This window comes from Armigeres subalbatus, chromosome 3, assembly GCF_024139115.2.
Source record: "Armigeres subalbatus isolate Guangzhou_Male chromosome 3, GZ_Asu_2, whole genome shotgun sequence".
Classification (NCBI taxonomy): Eukaryota; Metazoa; Arthropoda; class Insecta; order Diptera; family Culicidae; genus Armigeres; species Armigeres subalbatus.
Window position 1 is genome coordinate 397,515,159 of NC_085141.1, and position 16,826 is coordinate 397,531,984.

General features: G+C 41.8%; 1 protein-coding gene across 1 annotated transcript; it reads right to left on the bottom strand.

The window, feature by feature from the left end:
- Positions 1–154: 154 nt before the first annotated feature.
- On the bottom strand, positions 155–15,379 carry LOC134224010 (tetraspanin-2A-like). The gene is made up of 4 exons (XM_062703255.1): positions 15,331–15,379; positions 14,901–15,077; positions 2,914–3,099; positions 155–494 (listed from the first exon to the last, which is right to left on the bottom strand). Exons 2-4 carry the CDS (start codon positions 15,003–15,005, stop codon positions 420–422), a joined length of 366 nt encoding a protein of 121 aa, XP_062559239.1. The 5' UTR covers positions 15,006–15,077; positions 15,331–15,379; the 3' UTR covers positions 155–419.
- Between the last annotated feature and the right edge of the window lie 1,447 nt (positions 15,380–16,826).

Here is a 16,826-nt window from a genome sequence, read left to right on the forward strand (position 1 = left end):
GGCTTTGTCGACCGTTCATGATACAACAAAAGCCGAGACAACTGAAACGCCAAAGAAACGCTAATTGGAAACTGCAAATTGAATCCACCGAGGAAAACTGGTTTTAATTGGAGCTGTGTGACACACTACCGGATGAAGGAAGAATAACCGTCCGTGGTTTGTTCCACCGGATGATAATTACGATGATGGTGGTGCTTTCGGTACTCCCTCTGCCATCAGCTGTTCACCAGGTGTAAAATTTATTCTGGTTTGTTTTATTTTCGCTTATCGTAGTGGACTTAATGGCTACGTGGTGGTTGTTTCCCGTGTTGGCACATAATTATTCTCTAAACTTGTTGATGGTAGTAAAAACTAATTTTAACTAAGAGGAAAAACTGTCATTTATTTCCAGCGATTGCGGGCTGGGGCGCATCAGCGGTTCAGCGTCTGTACATGGCTTCCTCCTCGCGTTTGAGGGCCTGAACCAGGACAATACCGAGCACTACATTGGCGGTCTGCAAAAGAGAGAAAGATGGCCGATAATTTTTTTTTTTACTATTTTTAACAAAATGCAAATTTCTTTGAAGTTCAAACTTATGTAATGGCCTTGAAGTGTCTGTGAAACAGTTTATTTTTTTACTACACAATTTGTTTATAATGAACTTATCCAAAACTTTCTGAAGAAATTCACAGGAAGATTATGATCGGTTTATGTCTAATAAGCTCAACATTCTTGTCCTTGGATTCTTACCAAATTATTGTTGTTGAAATGAACAACTCAAAATCCTGCATGTTCGTGAATCAAATTGAAACTATGGCATGATCTCTAGTCTTTACTTGTTCCTCTGATTGTTACATCTGACTTGTCCATGCGAACATGTGTCCAGAAATATTTTTCAACTGATTTTGCACTCCTTTCGAGCTAAAAGTTTCAAAGCCGAAGTATAATGTGCGTTCGATTTCGTTTCCGATTTGCATTTTTCATCCTTTCTCATGTCGCAATCAACGCATCAAGAACCACTCAATGTAAAGCATTATGGGAACACACAGCTGCAGGAACTTTTCCGAAATTAATTCTACAAATGCAACAAGTTCAATGGACAGTGTAATAGGCCGTTTGAATATTGCCTGTAGGGCAACTTTTTTTTTTGCTGTTAACCTAAAAAGACTTGCTTTTTCCCAGACTCATGTAGCTCATTCAGGTTGGATGAAGAAGCTTCCCCGGAATCGACTTGTACATGGTCGGATCGGAGTGCTACAAAGAATTTATGTGCCTGTTGTCAGAGTTTCTCCCAAAAGTGAAATAATTGTTTAAACATCATTTTGGGAAAAAAAACAACACGAGAGGAGCCTACACTGAATAATTTCTAATGTGCGAGAGCTTATCAAAAGCGGTCGTCAATCTTTTTGTCATTACCAGCAAAATGTTTATTTCGTTCTTTTCTAATCTTTGTCACAAGTGTCTCCCAATAGACAGTTTGGAAACTCGGCCCTTGAGAAGACAAAATTGTATTTCAAATAAAAAATATTAAAAATGATTATAAATTTTCTAAACCAAATCAATCCAATCCAAATCCAATCCAAATCCAATCCAAATCCAATCCAAATCCAATCCAAATCCAATCCAAATCCAATCCAAATCCAATCCAAATCCAATCCAAATCCAATCCAAATCCAATCAAAATCCAATCCAAATCCAATCCAAATCCAATCCAAATCCAATCCAAATCCAATCCAAATCCAATCCAAATCCAATCCAAATCCATCAAATCAATCCAAATCAATCCAAATCAATCCAAATCAATCCAAACCAATCCAAATCAATCCAAATCAATCCAAATCAATCCAAACCAATCCAAACCAATCCAAATCCAATCCAAACCAATCCAAATCCAATCAAACCAATCCAAACCAATCAAATCAATCCAAATCAATCCAAACCAATCCAAACCAATCCAAACCAATCCAAATCCAATCCAAATCAATCCAAATCAATCCAAATCAATCCAAACCAATCCAAATCAATCCAAACCAATCCAAACCAATCCAAACCAATCAAATCAATCCAAATCAATCCAAATCAATCCAAATCAATCCAAATCAATCCAAATCAATCCAAATCAATCCAAATCAATCCAAATCAATCCAAATCCAATCCAAATCAATCCAAATCAATCCAAATCCAATCCAAATCCAATCCAAATCCAATCCAAATCCAATCCAAATCCAATCCAAATCCAATCCAAATCCAATCCAAATCCAATCCAAATCCAATCCAAATCCAATCCAAATCCAATCCATTAGCAAATAAACAAGTTCTGCATGACATATTGCACTCATTCTCTTAGAGGATGCGATTAAAAAAAATCAAGTAATGTTTCTTTCCTAATTGTCAAAACCAAAAATCAAAAGTTTACAATTTCTTCATAAACCACAAACCATAACAGCGCTGCATGCGTGCATAAATTAACAATTCAAATTACCTTCCCACGTATTCACATCTCAAACCTTGAAGCTCTCTCGTCATTCACTTTTCTCGCGGTGAAAATGAGTTTCCCCGACAGAAAAGAAAAACCACATGAGCTCATGAGTTGGCAAATGTGGAACACCCCATCGCACCCATTTTTGCCAACAACTGCTGCTCCATCATTCATAACGGCAGCCACCCACGAACGGTGAAGTCAACGACGCTAACGAAACGTGATATCGAAGTTCGCAAATGTTTCACGGGGCAACCATAATTGGCGAAAGTATTCGAAAAGTTTTCCACCTTTATCGTGGGAAATCAGAGCACACATTGCGACGATGTTTATTGACATGGGTACGGGTGATTAACTCTTCACAGAAAACTTGTTTTCGGGCGAACATCATCGAGTTACGAAATACCGAGTGGTGGTGCGGAATTGGCCGCGAATATAAATGAGAGAAACTTACGTGGATTGCCGAGAGTATCATGGCCATGATGGCGGCCCAGATGGATTTGTCCTCCAGGAACCAGGTCAGCTCGTCGACGCACCCATGGAAGAAGGCATTTCCGGTGACGGTGTCGCGGCACTCGAGGGGCAACGGTTGACGCAGGACCATGTAGTCGTTCGGACCGTCGGCTCCACAGCATCCGATCTGGGGGGAAAAGAGGGATAATTAATAAGATTGATTTAAAACGTTGCTTTTTCTTAATGGACGGCAATATAATTTTACAATTGAATAAAAGTTTTATTGCATATAAAGAACACTGTTCATCATTTTTTGTGAGATAAAATTTAAATCAAATTAAATGAAATTACTTTTTGTTTTCAAATTCGTTTAAAATTTACAATTAAGGGTAAATAAGAACATTTCATTGTAATCCGTTTTTCAAAATGAATTATTTCCTATGAAAGGCATTGTACAAACGGCAGTATTTACAAACGACCCGCATATTAAAATTGTTTGTTAGGCTCAGAGCAAGTATTGAACCCTTTCCTAGCCAGCACATTCCCACATAGAGGAGATTATTTTTAAATCCGATGATTATTTTCCGGTTATAAGTGTGTACCTTTCAAGCCGAATCATCACCATCCCGTTGCTTTGAAATGGCTTGTCTCTAGGCTGGGTGGAAAATCGGTGCTCAATAAAACTCGAAAGAGTCCAACCCCACTTCCAATGTCGGCATCGTCATCATCACCGGCTTAAGCTCTTTTCGGGTTCCGAGAAGGAACTGGGGAAGCCTTTGTTGTCCTGGCTGAATAATAAGCACATACACACACATTCATATGGTTCTTTTTCTGCCATTGTTTCCGACCTCTAGCATCACCATTACCACAGACTAACTGAGCTCAATTGAACCGAAACGGGCCGATAAAGTAGCCCCAATCCTTTCCTTTCTTCCCCGACCTGACCTGAACTAGAAGCAAGAGGATTCGATTCTATTTATGAACACAGAAAAAAATAATAAAAAATAAACAGCGCGTAAAACTTGACATGCGGAAATTTAAGCTATTATACGCTGAAATGGCCCTCTTCCTAACAATATTGCGTACAACTTGTATGCAATATCGACGATTCTCGTCAAATATTGTATACATTTAGGCTACTTCTCGTGTGGAAGTACGCTAATAATGACGTTCCATTTATGTGCATGATTTCCAGCGTAAATTTCAGTGGATTTTTCTATCTGTGAAAAGTCAATGGGCTTGGCTCCGTAAAAAAAAAACACAAGAAAAAGGGGGCTCATGGAATAAATACATTTTCAGATAATTGAATTTGTTTCAAACAAAAGATCGAATATAGGCACTTATCAATTATTTAGTACGGTAGCTTTTACAAACACACGAACGAAGGACAGTTTTGTGAATTAATGCAAGTGAGATTGGCTCGTTTGATGCCATAACTCATTCAACCTGCTCAGGCGAAACGGAAATTGGACTTTGTGAAACAACGGCCTTTCTTTTGACCAAACGACAACGTCGATTGAGGCATCATTTCCTTCTCATTTCCAGGAAAGTGCTCATCCACCCTCAAATTATTTACGGCCGACCGATCACTCCGCCGCACATACACACCGTCCGGATGAATCTTTCCATCGGTAGAGGGCCTTCGGTTTCTGGGGGCCTCAAACATAGAAGCCTTTCATGTTTGGATTCGGTAAAATATATGTCAATAAATGCAACTCTGTGGGGTCGATTCTCTCCGGTAAAGCTAGGTGGAAGTGAGCACGAGAAAAAAAAACTTATATTGTGTCCAAACAAACAAGCGATTCCACTTCAGGCGGAATTCCTCCCCGATAAGCAAGAATGCTGAGGCAAGCAACTGTTTTGTATGCCGTAGGCTTGTGGTCTTTTTAACGTGGTGTGGACTTTTTGCCCTCCAGGTGGGAATCTGTTTGGAAGCCGGTGGTTGGCCAAATGATTCACGCTTGGTCGATTGTAGTTTTTGAAACTCTAAAATGAGATGTAAACGTCCTTCCTCATGGTACCTTATTTATAATTAGTAGATTTTTTTGCTTCTTCACGATGTTGGAATATAAGTTCTTGAATTCTTGAATTTCATATTTCATTGAGGTTGACTTCGTTTGTTTCAGCGAGGTTTCAATGCAATTGCAATACATATTCACATATGTAAGGGTTTCGAGAGTCCATCATTTTAAAATATAACCGGCGTCATCGAGGAAAGGTGTGACATAAATGTTGTTATCAAGGGTTGTTGTTTATGATGAGGCATTTATACATAAATGTGGCACGTTTAACAGCTCCTATAGTTTGTTCCTTGATGAAAACCGTTTCACGTCAACTATCGCTTCTGGTGGGTGCAGCTCATCATGTATGAGGCATGCTTTCAATTCTTCGTCGTTGTCATTCTTTGGAGGCAAGGAAATGTCCAAGTGTGCTTCAGGAAATCGAAGAAACTTTGGGCCGCTGAACCAGCTACTGTTCTTGTTGAAGTATGGCCCCACACCCCATTTTGTTACTTCGTCTGCTGAGTTCGTTTTAAATCATGTCCATCTCCGTTCTTCACGTTTCGGTGTCTCTAGAATTTCTCCCACGCGAGAGAAACAAACGGACAGTGTGGGTCTTTGTGAGTTATTCCAAATAATCCGTTGAGTTATTGGAAACGTACGACCATCCACTACTAGTTCCATCATACCCGTTCCTAGGACACAAGCCTAAAGTTCCATTCTATTGATACTCATTAACTTGAGCGGGGCTACTTTTGCTTTCGTAGCTACCATAGCTACTTTGACTTCACCCACGGCACTTCCGTGTCATCGAAAGTTGCATGTACAAGAGAAAGCTAATGGGCTAGTATCTACGAATATATGAAGTTGAATGTTTTCAAAACTGTTGATGTCTGGAGGTCGAAAATAGTATCTAGAAAGGCTGATTCGCTCTATGCCGTGAATTGCGCCAATCCATTTCAACCAATCCTTGAACATATTATAGTCGACCATCCGATTCCAGCACGCCACGCGTCTTGGATGAGAATTCTACCGAATATCAGGAACGGCGCTAGGAGACTCAGAGAGTCAAAAAGTGTCAAGACACATTGCAAAATCTGTCGCTTGGTTGGCCTTGCCTTTTTATCGATGTTTTCTCGCATAGCCGTTTCAAAATAGATTATATCTTCTTCACTTCTTCAAAACATCCCAATTCATGTTCTGATGTTAAACTGTTTTCCAGGTTTAATTCAATTTCACAGCTTGATTTTGCCTTTCGCCCAGATGCTCCACAGCCACCTTACTGTTTGAGCACTAATAGCGAATTTCGGAGCCACCTCGTTTGTAAACTTCTCGAATTTCAGCAGCACCCGTTGAGTCTGTCCTACAGTAGGAAAGCTGTAGAGGTAATCGTCCACGTAGTGGCTGTGTAGGATGCCATAGACCGCTCTCGGGAAGTACTCTATAAACCTCCTGACATTTCCATTCTTCACCAACTGTGCTGTCGCTGGTGATCCCAAAGTCGCCACATCCATTACCATCATTTCGTACATCGGTCTGATCGGATTATGGATATCTGGTAAAACATTTCTTTAATGTCACCGACTACAGCTGCCGGAACCGAAACACTACTGCTTGCATAGACGTCAGCATTGGCGTAACTACAGGGAGGCTAGGGGGGCTATATCGCTCATATCTAGCTCTCCGGTCACATGAAGGCTTAACTGTAAGCAATGGATTTTCTCCATCATCTCTCTACGAACTAGTTGAATCTATTTTATCAAGTTTTCAAATTTTAAACAATTGTTATGTTTTGCGATAAAAATGCTGAAAACGAAGGATGGGTGAACTGGGGGTAGGACGCCCACGTTAAGGAAAATACCGTTTTTATCAATAAAAACCAACAGTTCAGCAAGTTCTCACCAGCACAAACTGAAGAACAGCTTATCTGCTACTGACTACCGATGACAGTTATCTAATTTAGCATTTTGTTGTACAGAAATTTGATTTTTAAAAAAAGCAACCACAAAAAAATGATTTTGAAACCATGCGATTAAGGAAGTTTGTTATGTATTATTGTATATACCTATTGCTGAATAAAGAGAACTGCAGCTGCTGGCAGAAGTATCATTCAGTAGCCTGCCGTGGTGTAGAGAGGGAACTCTAGTTGTTATTCTTTGTGAGGGGGTTCCCTTCTCTTCACCATGGCAGGCTACTGACTGATACTTCTGCCAGCAGCTGCAGTTCTCTTTATTCAGCAATAGGTAAATACAATAAACCATAACAAACTTCCTTAATCTATACCAAAGAGCAACTACAACTAACCGGTGCCCGCTTCTTATCCATCTACGATCTACAGCGAAGCGTCGCACACTACCTGATATTCCAACAAAGGCATCCCCAGAGATTTCAAGCAGAGGCAACTAAAATTTAAATGTGAAAGAACTGATAATTCTTTAAGATGGATTTATTGCTAAGTTCCTTCAAAACGTACCAAAGTTTTCCTAACACATCTCTAGATTTATTTAAATCAGCTGCGCTGGGCCTCAATGAACATTATTTGTAATGTTCAAGTCGTCAATGGATCTGTTGAAATAGCTGTAGGCCAGTTTGTGAACAGTATACATGAGTTGGGTCGAGCGTTGAGCGAGAACAATAACTTTTTTTTTTGTTTATTGACTATAAAAATAGAAAAAAAAAGTAAGCCCCCCCCCCCTTGAATTTTTCGTTAGTTACGCCAATGGACGTCAGTTGATCAGGCCCTTTCAATAGCATGCTATGAGGTGATACTCCATCGAGAGTGCGTGTTTTCTCTTGTTTCAGAAAACAAAACGATCCGCCGGTCACCGAAATTTTGTTCTGCTTTGTGCGGGTGAGTAAGTTAATCAGAAAGTGAAAATTTAGTTCGCATTCAGTTGTGTAGTGTGGTCGATAATTAAAATAATTAGTGTTCGTTCGATTGTTTTTGTTTTAAATCAAACTACACGCTATACACGGTAGACCATTTACCAAAATGAACCCTGCCACACTCCCTACCCCATATATCCAAGATCACAGTGATTGCTCGTGGAAGCAGGCATGGGAAAAATCAAATTTTCAAATAATCGAGGATGAGCAACACTCTCATGCGATCACAAATCCAAATTATCAATTGATAAAAACTCGCTAGCGAGTGAGAATCGTTCGACAATTGTATCTCGATTTAAGCACTTACCGTTACTTTTTGAACTTATTTCTCTACCTAACAATAAAACACAATGCCAAGCATCAGAATGACCTTCATTGTTGACATTAAATTTGTATTGGAATGGTTTAAATTTAATTGATAATTTTGTGTTTATTATCAATTGATTCCAAAATTTGAAAAGTCATCGCCAAGGAAAACTCGCCTACTTTTCACACCTGAGATGTTATCAAATGATAACTCCAATCATTATCGTGTGGGAATGATTCAACACAACCCTGCGTGGAAGTACCGATGACGTCGGCTTCTATCAAAGCGAGTATCAACAATTTCCAATCTATTCCTCAATTGACCTGCATTCGGACACGGCCGGCGCTGGTATTGCTTATTTTTGGGTCACCAGTTTTTATACATTGAAGATGATGTTAGTCCCAAACTTGATCTCTTGATTCTCTGTGTAGTTACAGCTGACCTGGCAATACCGGAGTAGCAACCGTGGGCGGTCAATCATGCTTATGCTCATAAGACAGCCCAGGAAACAAAAAGTTGTCGAACTCCACGGGGCACCCCGCAGGATTGTGTCTTTTGGTGAGAAAATCAATTTCAGCCCAATCGCTTGTTGCATAAGCTGGCGAATTTGATTTCAAGTTTGTATGGGTGTTTCAGACAAAATATATAGGAAAATACACCTCCGTCACTCATTCGATCTGGAAATTGTTTCTGATTGCTCGATTAAGCTCAGAATTGCAAAAAGGACAGTTGGCATGCCACAGAACCATTTCACAGAACATTACGGTACGTGTGATACGTATTCGTGAATCTGTTTTCATCGTTCACCCACTGTCAAATTCCAAAAGGCTCTACGGTGCCCTGTTTAACGACAAAATGAGCATATGATTTCCGACGAGTAGCGATAGTCACTTTGCTCTTGTTGTTCCTGAGCGTTTCCTCCGTCTTCATTGTGTAGAAAACTTCTATCGGAGTATTGTTCCTCCCGTCTCATTAATTTCGTTTATTCAGACTAAGGCCGAAGTAGCCTGTGCGGTATATAAGAGTCTTCTCCATTCGGCTCGGTCCATGGCTACACGTCGCCAACCACGCAGTCTACAAGGGTCCACAAGTCATCTTCCACCTGATCGATCCACCTTGCCCGCTGCGCACCTCGCCTTCTTGTGCCCGTCGGATCGTTGTCGAGAACCATTTTCACCGGATTACTGTCCGAAATTCTGGCTACGTGCCCGGCCCACCGCAGTCGTCCGATTTTCGCGGTATGAACGATGGATGGTTCTACCAACAGCTGATGCAACTCGTGGTTCATTCGCCTCCTCCCCATCCGCCATCTGCACCCCACCATAGATGGTACGCAGCACTTTCCTTTCGAAAACTCCAAGTGAGCGTTGGTCCTCCACGAGCATCGTCCAGGTCTCGTGTCCGTAGAGGACTACCGGTCTAATGAGCGTTTTGTAGATTTCCAGCCACTATGCGTCTCCGAATTTCTCTGCTGGTATCGTTTTCGGCAATCACCACTGAGCCCAAGTACACAAATTCTTCTACCACCTCGATTTCGTCACTACCGATGCAAACTCGTGGTGGGTGTCTTCTCTTGAACCTTTTCCTATCATGTACTTCGTCTTTGACGTGTTGATGACTAGTCCGATTCGCTTGGCTCCCCTCTTCAGTCTGAAGTAGGCTTCTTCCATCTTCTCAAAGTTACGTGCCATAATATCTATGTCGTCGGCGAAGCTAAATAGCTGGACGGACTTATTTAAAATTGTACCACTCGTGTTAATCCCTGCTCTTCGTATTACTCCTTCCAAAGCGATGTTGAATAGCAGACACGAAAGACCATCACCTTGCCGTAACCCTCTGCGGGTTTCGAAGGGACTCGAGAATGCCCCTGAAACTCGAACTACGCACATCACCCGATCCATCGTCGCTTTGATCAACCGTGCCAGTTTATCCGGAAATCCGTGTTCGTGCATTAGCTGCCATAGCTGGTCCCGATCGATTGTATCATATGCGGCTTTGAAGTCGATGAATAGATGATGTGTAGGCACGTTGTATTCGCGGCATTTCTGCAGTACTTGGCGAATGACGAACACCTGGTCCGTGGTGGAGCGTTCGTCGATAAAACCCGCCTGGTACTGCCCCACGAACTCCCTTGCAATTGGTGCTAGTTTACGGCATAAAAATTGGGAGAGTACCTTGTAGGCGGCGTTCAGCAATGTGATTGCACGTGATGTGCAGCGCTCTAGCCAGTGCCGTGTTTAAATAGCTCTCCTGGTAGTTGGTCAACCCCAGGGGCTTTGTTGTTCTTCAGCCGGCCATCACCATACCGCCATCTTCGTCTGCCACATCGCCATTTAGGTGCTCTTCGTAGTGCTGCCGCTACCTTTGGATCACCTCACGCTCGTTCGTAAGAAGGTTCCCGTTTATGTCCTTACACATATCAGGCTCTGGCACGTGGCCCTTACGTGAACGGTTTGACTTCTCATAGAACTTTCGTGTGTTATTAGCGCGGTACAGCTGCTCCGTCTCTTCACGGTCTCGATTTTCCTGCTGATGCTTTTTCCTCCGGAAAATCGAGTTATGTCTGTTCCGCGCCTGTTTATATCGTGCCTCGTTCGCCCTCGTGCGGTGTTGCAGTAATCTCGCCCATGCTGCATTCTTCTCTTCTACTAACTGCTCACATTCGCCGTCATACCAGTCGTTTCTCTGATCCAGGGGCACCGTGCCAAGTGCAGCGGTTGCGGTGCTACCAATGGCGGATCGAATATCTCTCCAGCCATCTTCAAGAGACGCTGCGCCTAGTTGCTCTTCCGTTGAGAGTGCCACTTCAAGTTGCTGCGCGTAGTCTTGGGCTAGTCTACCGTCTTGTAGCCGCCCAATGTTAAGCCGCGGCGGACGACTTCGACGCGTGTTGTACACCGTCGAGAGTTTTGAGCGCAGGCATACTGCAACGAGGTAGTGGTCCGATTCAATATTCGCACTGCGGTAAGTGCGGACGTTCGTGATGTCGGAGAAGAATTTACCGTCGATTAGAACGTGGTCGATTTGGTTTTCCGTTTCTTGGTTAGGTGATCTCCATGTGGCCTTGTGGATATTTTTGCGGGGAAAGAAGGTGCTTCGGACTACCATTCCGCGGGAGGCTGCGAAGTTTATGCATCGTTGGCCGTTGTCATTCGATACGGTGTGCAGACTATCCGGTCCGGTGACCGGTCTATACATTTCCTCCCTTCCTACCTGTGCGTTCATGTCACCGATGACGATTTTGACGTCCCGCAGTGGGCATCCATCATATGTCTGCTCCAGCTGTGCGTAGAACGCTTCTTTCTCGTCGTCGGGTCTCCCTTCGTGTGGGCAGTGCACGTTGATGATGCTATAGTTGAAGAAACGGCCTTTAATCCTCAGCTTGCACATCCTTGCGTTGATTGGCTGCCACCCAATCACGCGTTGGCGCATCTTACCCAGCACTATGAAGCCGGTTCCCAGCTCGTTGGTGGTGCCACAGCTTTGGTAGAAGGTAGCCGCTCGATGCCCGCTTTTCCACACTTTCTGTCCTGTCCAGCAAATCTCCTGCAGCGCCACGACGTCGAAGTTGCGGGGATGTAATTCATCGTAGATCATCCTGTCGCAACCTGCGAAACCTAGCGACTTGCAGTTCCATGTTCCAAGCTTCCAATCGTGATCCTGTATTCGTCGCCTAGGTCTTTGCCGATTATATCGAGTCGCATTATCTCTTATATTGTTCGTAATTATTGGTTTTACAGGCGGCTTATTGGGCCTGCGCAAACCTCCTGTCTCGTCGGAGGGCCGTCGTGTCAGGGCTGTTTAGCGTCCCACCTAACACCAGGACTTGGGCTTGTGCGCTTTGAGCGGCACACGGTCGCTTTGGTGGGGCCTACTTGCGGATACATGCAGCTTTTTATAGGAGTTTAACAGGGCCCACTGTCAAACCCCACCACATCCTAGGCAAGCCCCACAACTCGCAGATGGCCTGCACGGGTAAAAATCCGTTCCCGGAAATGAGAAAATAATTCATGATTTCATGAATCCAACGTGTTTTCATGTTATGAAAATACACCATGAATATAAATCATGATTTCATGATTTATTTTCGCGTAACGCAACCAATGCGTTACGATTTGGTAGTTGAGATCGAAAAATAATAAAAAAGTTCAACAGGGGTTTTGATCTCGAGTACACCGAGTGAGAGTCCGGCGTGCTACCTTTCAACCGTTCTCACTTCTTGGGAAGGGAGTGTTCGAAGTATAACCGGTTATGCATTTTGTCGACTGTTGAAGATTGCGCAGTACCATGAATAATGTTCCTGAAATCATGAATTATAATCATGATTTCATGAACTGCCATGATTCATGATTTTTTATTCATGATTGTGGGTATGCATTTGTTTACGTGTGGGGAGGGATCGTCAAGCCCTTGGACATAGTCCCTGCTGCCCGCTTGTATTCCACTTATCTTATCTAAGTATTCCACTTATCTTATGTAATGATTCGCAATTAGTAATTAAAACACAGTTACTTTTGGTGCAATTATGCTCTACCCGAAAACAATATGGCGGAAAAAACTACGCGTTTGGTGGGTGGAGATTTGTTTTTGATTTTTGTCGTTTTAATTTCAATGTCTTCTTTCCATTTCAATTTCTTAAAAGCTTACTGCCAAGTATCTGAACAGGATAAGATCAATTATTTCTACAATAATTATCTTTAACCCCCTTTAATTTATTGATGTTTCATGAGGTGGACGGATTTTGGTGCTGTACGGATTTCGGTCCCGCACGGTACAGAGTTGAATTTTTCTCTATCCATCTTGACACCATCGACCGACATACTTGAGAGTTGGATTTTAGATCTAACTAGTCGACCCGGCAGACGTTGTCCTGCATAGTAGGCGAAAATTCGCTTTGTGAACTTCTTATGCGAAATTTCCATACGATTCTTAATTTTAGTATTTCACGATTTACCTGACCTTTTCGTAATTTTCGCATTAGAAAATATTATATAAACCCGTCGGAAACGATAACGAACAAATCTGCTGAAGGAATGAAGTAAATCCATCCAGGCGTTTTCAAGTTATGCGGATACGAACACAGACCATTTCATTTTTATTATATAGATATGGCGTATGCCTATGAAAATCCGTTTTGTGACATGAATACTTCAGTTATTTGGTAGAATTTCAATGTTTTTCACTGTTTTATTAGTATTATTTATTAGTAGAAATCATTAAGAAAATATGCAATTAATTGGGGATTTTGAACTTTTCTTCCTTCAATGAACAGGAGCGAATAAGATTCATTAATAAAGAACTTTCAGTAATTTTCATGATCATTCAGAATTTTTTTTATGAGTTCCATACGAAAATCTAGAAATTCATACGACTTTATGAGGTTTCTTACGTATTTAGCTTACGTATTATATCTTGAAAAAGCTTGGGGGCTGTAATCCAGATTCTATCGAATATTGACTGTTAATTGCAGCATTATAAGTCTACTCAACCTTTTAATCTTACTTACTTTACTTTAAACTAATTTACTCTTTAAATGTGAAATATTGCACATTTTGGTTTCCTTAGTAAGAAAGTGGCGCTCAATACAGATTTCGCCAAGGACGCTGGGAATCCACGCTACGGCTCTGCATGAAACATAAATATATTTTGAATACCCCTAATCCCCATGGGCCCTCTTTCCCAAGCAGCACACGCAACATCTTCCAAAAAGCACCTTGTTTTTTTCCAGTTTTATTAAAGGCACTGGAAAAGCATAAAAGCTTGAAAAAGTTGCATCAAGATATCAAAAACGTTCGATCAATGTTTCATTGACATTGCAATGCAGCACGTATGTGACATTTGGAAACAAACAAACATCTGTGGAATCCGTACCTACTACGGGCTCCTGCAGAAACTGCTGTCAAAAAAGATTCACTACCGCACCAAATGTGTCATGTACAAAACGCTGATAATACCGGTAGTCCTCTACGGACATGAAACATGGACAATGCTCGAGGAGGACTTGCAAGCACTCGGAATATTCGAGAGATAATGAACCACGAGCTCGCCCAGCTCAACGGCGAACCCAATATCCAGAAGGTAGCTAAAGCCGGAAAGGTTCGATGGGCAGGACATGTCGCGAGAATGCCGGACAGCAACCCTGCACAAATGGTGTTCGCTTCCGATCCGGCAGGAACGAGACGACTTGGTGAGCGTGGGGCGTGGGGATGGGGAGATGCGGACTCGAATCGTGTATTGTGGCGTCAAATTGTTGATTCAGTGTTATCTGTTTAGATGTAAACTAAATCAATGAACGTAGTTCTACGTCAGCTTTGCATACAACCCAATTGGGCTGCACCTTTGAGTTTTTGAGTTATGCGTTTCAACTATTTTAGATGCACGAGATAGGAATCTTCACCGCAGGCTGGATTAATTTGGGTTTTCGTATGACTATTTCATCTCTTTCAAAAGTCTAGCGCATACATTTTTTCAAGCATTAGTCCAAACTCGTGAAACCCAAAAGCCACCAATAGCTTATCTTTGTCATTATAACCACACTCTTATCTAACAGAGAAATCATGTACACAAATAACAATCCATTATCAGCTCCTATTTCATCGTCATTGCCGACAAGTCTGATTTCATCCTAGCCTTACCCATCGTCATATCCAATATCGTTCCCACAATCACACACACTCCCAGATAATTGGATATTTTTCGCCTCCGAAAAAAAACTGCGTTAATGAATCCCACCATAATGGACTATATACATTGAATCATAATCCCGTTGTAAGTGAGGGGGTGCTATTGACTTACGCTTTCTTGGATCAGCTTCAGGGCGGCCGACGAGTGCGGGTGCTCCGACGTCATGATGAAGCGCAGCATTGTTTGGCGGATCAATGGCTGGATGCTGGAGTTCATGGTGGAGAAGTCCAGGATGATGGCAGATCCGACGACGGTGCACAGGAAGAGGAATACTTGCGTCCCGATGAACTGTGGATGAATTGAAAAGAGAGAGAGACAGAAAGAGATAGTGAGATAATAAAGCGAAATCAGTAATCATTTTCAATTTTGCTCCTCCCCCGCCGGATGGCAATCTCATCAAAATGCACTTCTTTGTAAGACGAACCGTCGTCGTTGTCGTCCCTACAATAAGGCTTCCCCGTTTGCGATCGGGGGAATCTTTTCATGCGCACATAAAGTATTCATCGAAGCATTATTATTCGGGAAAACTAATTCAATTCACCTGTCTGAAGAGGGCGAACCCCGGGGCTTGGCCACAAAAGGTTGGCTGCTGGCTTGTTTGCGCCTCTTACAGCCGGGCTTTCTATGAAGGAAATGTGAGTTCGCTGCAACCAGCAGCAGCGGCTGCTCTTTGGAGCCCGGCTAGAAATTCAATTTGGCCTTTCAATATCAGGAAAATCGAACGGAAATCGTTTCCTTTTGGTCCTTGAAGTCGGAACATGGTCGGAACGGTCGAGAGCATAGGGCGGGAAGAACCAAAGGCAGGTAATCAACTGGGGCTAGAAATGAAAAATGCTCTCGTAAAAGGGGATAATATTTACTGCCAATGAGGGTCGAACAAGTGGATGGAGAGAGATGCAGAAGCCGGGGAAAAGTCACCGGGGAAAAGTGCAGTCAAGGATGGCTATTCATCGGGGGATATTGCTCGTTTGTCTAATAAGCAGGGTATGCCAACTTTATATTCGATATAATTGATGAGGAATGATAAAGAACATATCTTGATTGTTGGAGTTGGAGGTTTTTGGATCGAGCCGCGAATGTATAAGATCAAAATAATTCAATGGTTTGCTATCAATGTTCAGAAAAGAGGGAATTTGTTCAAAAGCTGTTCTACCATGCGCTCTATGCTGGACCTATGGAATATGAATACAAATGGGAAATGTCGAAAGTAGACAGATAATTCGGACGATCATCGCACGATAGTTATATTTATTCGAAAATGGCAATTGGTCATCAATCACAGATGATGTAAAATTCGATTGAATGTCATTCGACTGAACTCATAGACTCATTCACTTCTACTCATCTTTTGATTCAACCATCACACAATAAAAATAATACAGGTATCACAGAACGTGTTGATCAAATACTTTCGACTTTTTTTTTTCAATTGTATGAAGTATTGGCAAACATCTGAATCACAAAACCTCCTCTAACAGTTTCTAGAAAATGCGTTTCTTCCGAAATTGAATAGAAGAACGTGTTCGTGCTTTGGTCGGTGGCATAAAGTACTCCATTGGTATTTTATTTTTCAATAAAATACTTAAATTTTGTAATACGCAACTAACTACAATGGTTCTCCATATCATAGCGATTTTGTTTATAATCTACATTATAGATTTTATTCAGCGATGTAGCCGAATGTAAGCTAGATTAAATTTTGAGGAGTTTAATTTCGATTTCCTCCCTGTTTTTTTCATTTGTAGTAAATATGAATCGTTTTCGCACATTCTGTCTAAGTATTTCAAATATAAAAAATCGATGGAACTTCCATTCGTTAATGTAATTTTATATTTGATTTTCGTATTCGTTACAACTGAATTTCAAAAAAATACGATATACCAAGCAATAATACCAACAAAGACTGTAATCAATTGCCTCGCCCTAATTCATCGATGCAAATGTGCATCCACAGAAATTTCCGTACAATCAAACTGATTCCGAATACCCTATTACAAGAATGGTGTCACTGCACTGTTGAGGGAAATCGGAAAGTAC

Bases quoted from the DNA above. Each gene is read 5' to 3' on its own strand.
- LOC134224010 (XM_062703255.1), bottom strand. From the start codon at position 15,005: ATGAACTCCAGCATCCAGCCATTGATCCGCCAAACAATGCTGCGCTTC. The intron at 3,100-14,900 runs GTAAGTCAATAG...TTTTCCCCCCAG, and splicing joins TGAAGCTGATCCAAGAAAGC to ATCGGATGCTGTGGAGCCGA. The intron at 495-2,913 runs GTAAGTTTCTCT...TCTCTTTTGCAG, and splicing joins TGATACTCTCGGCAATCCAC to ACCGCCAATGTAGTGCTCGG.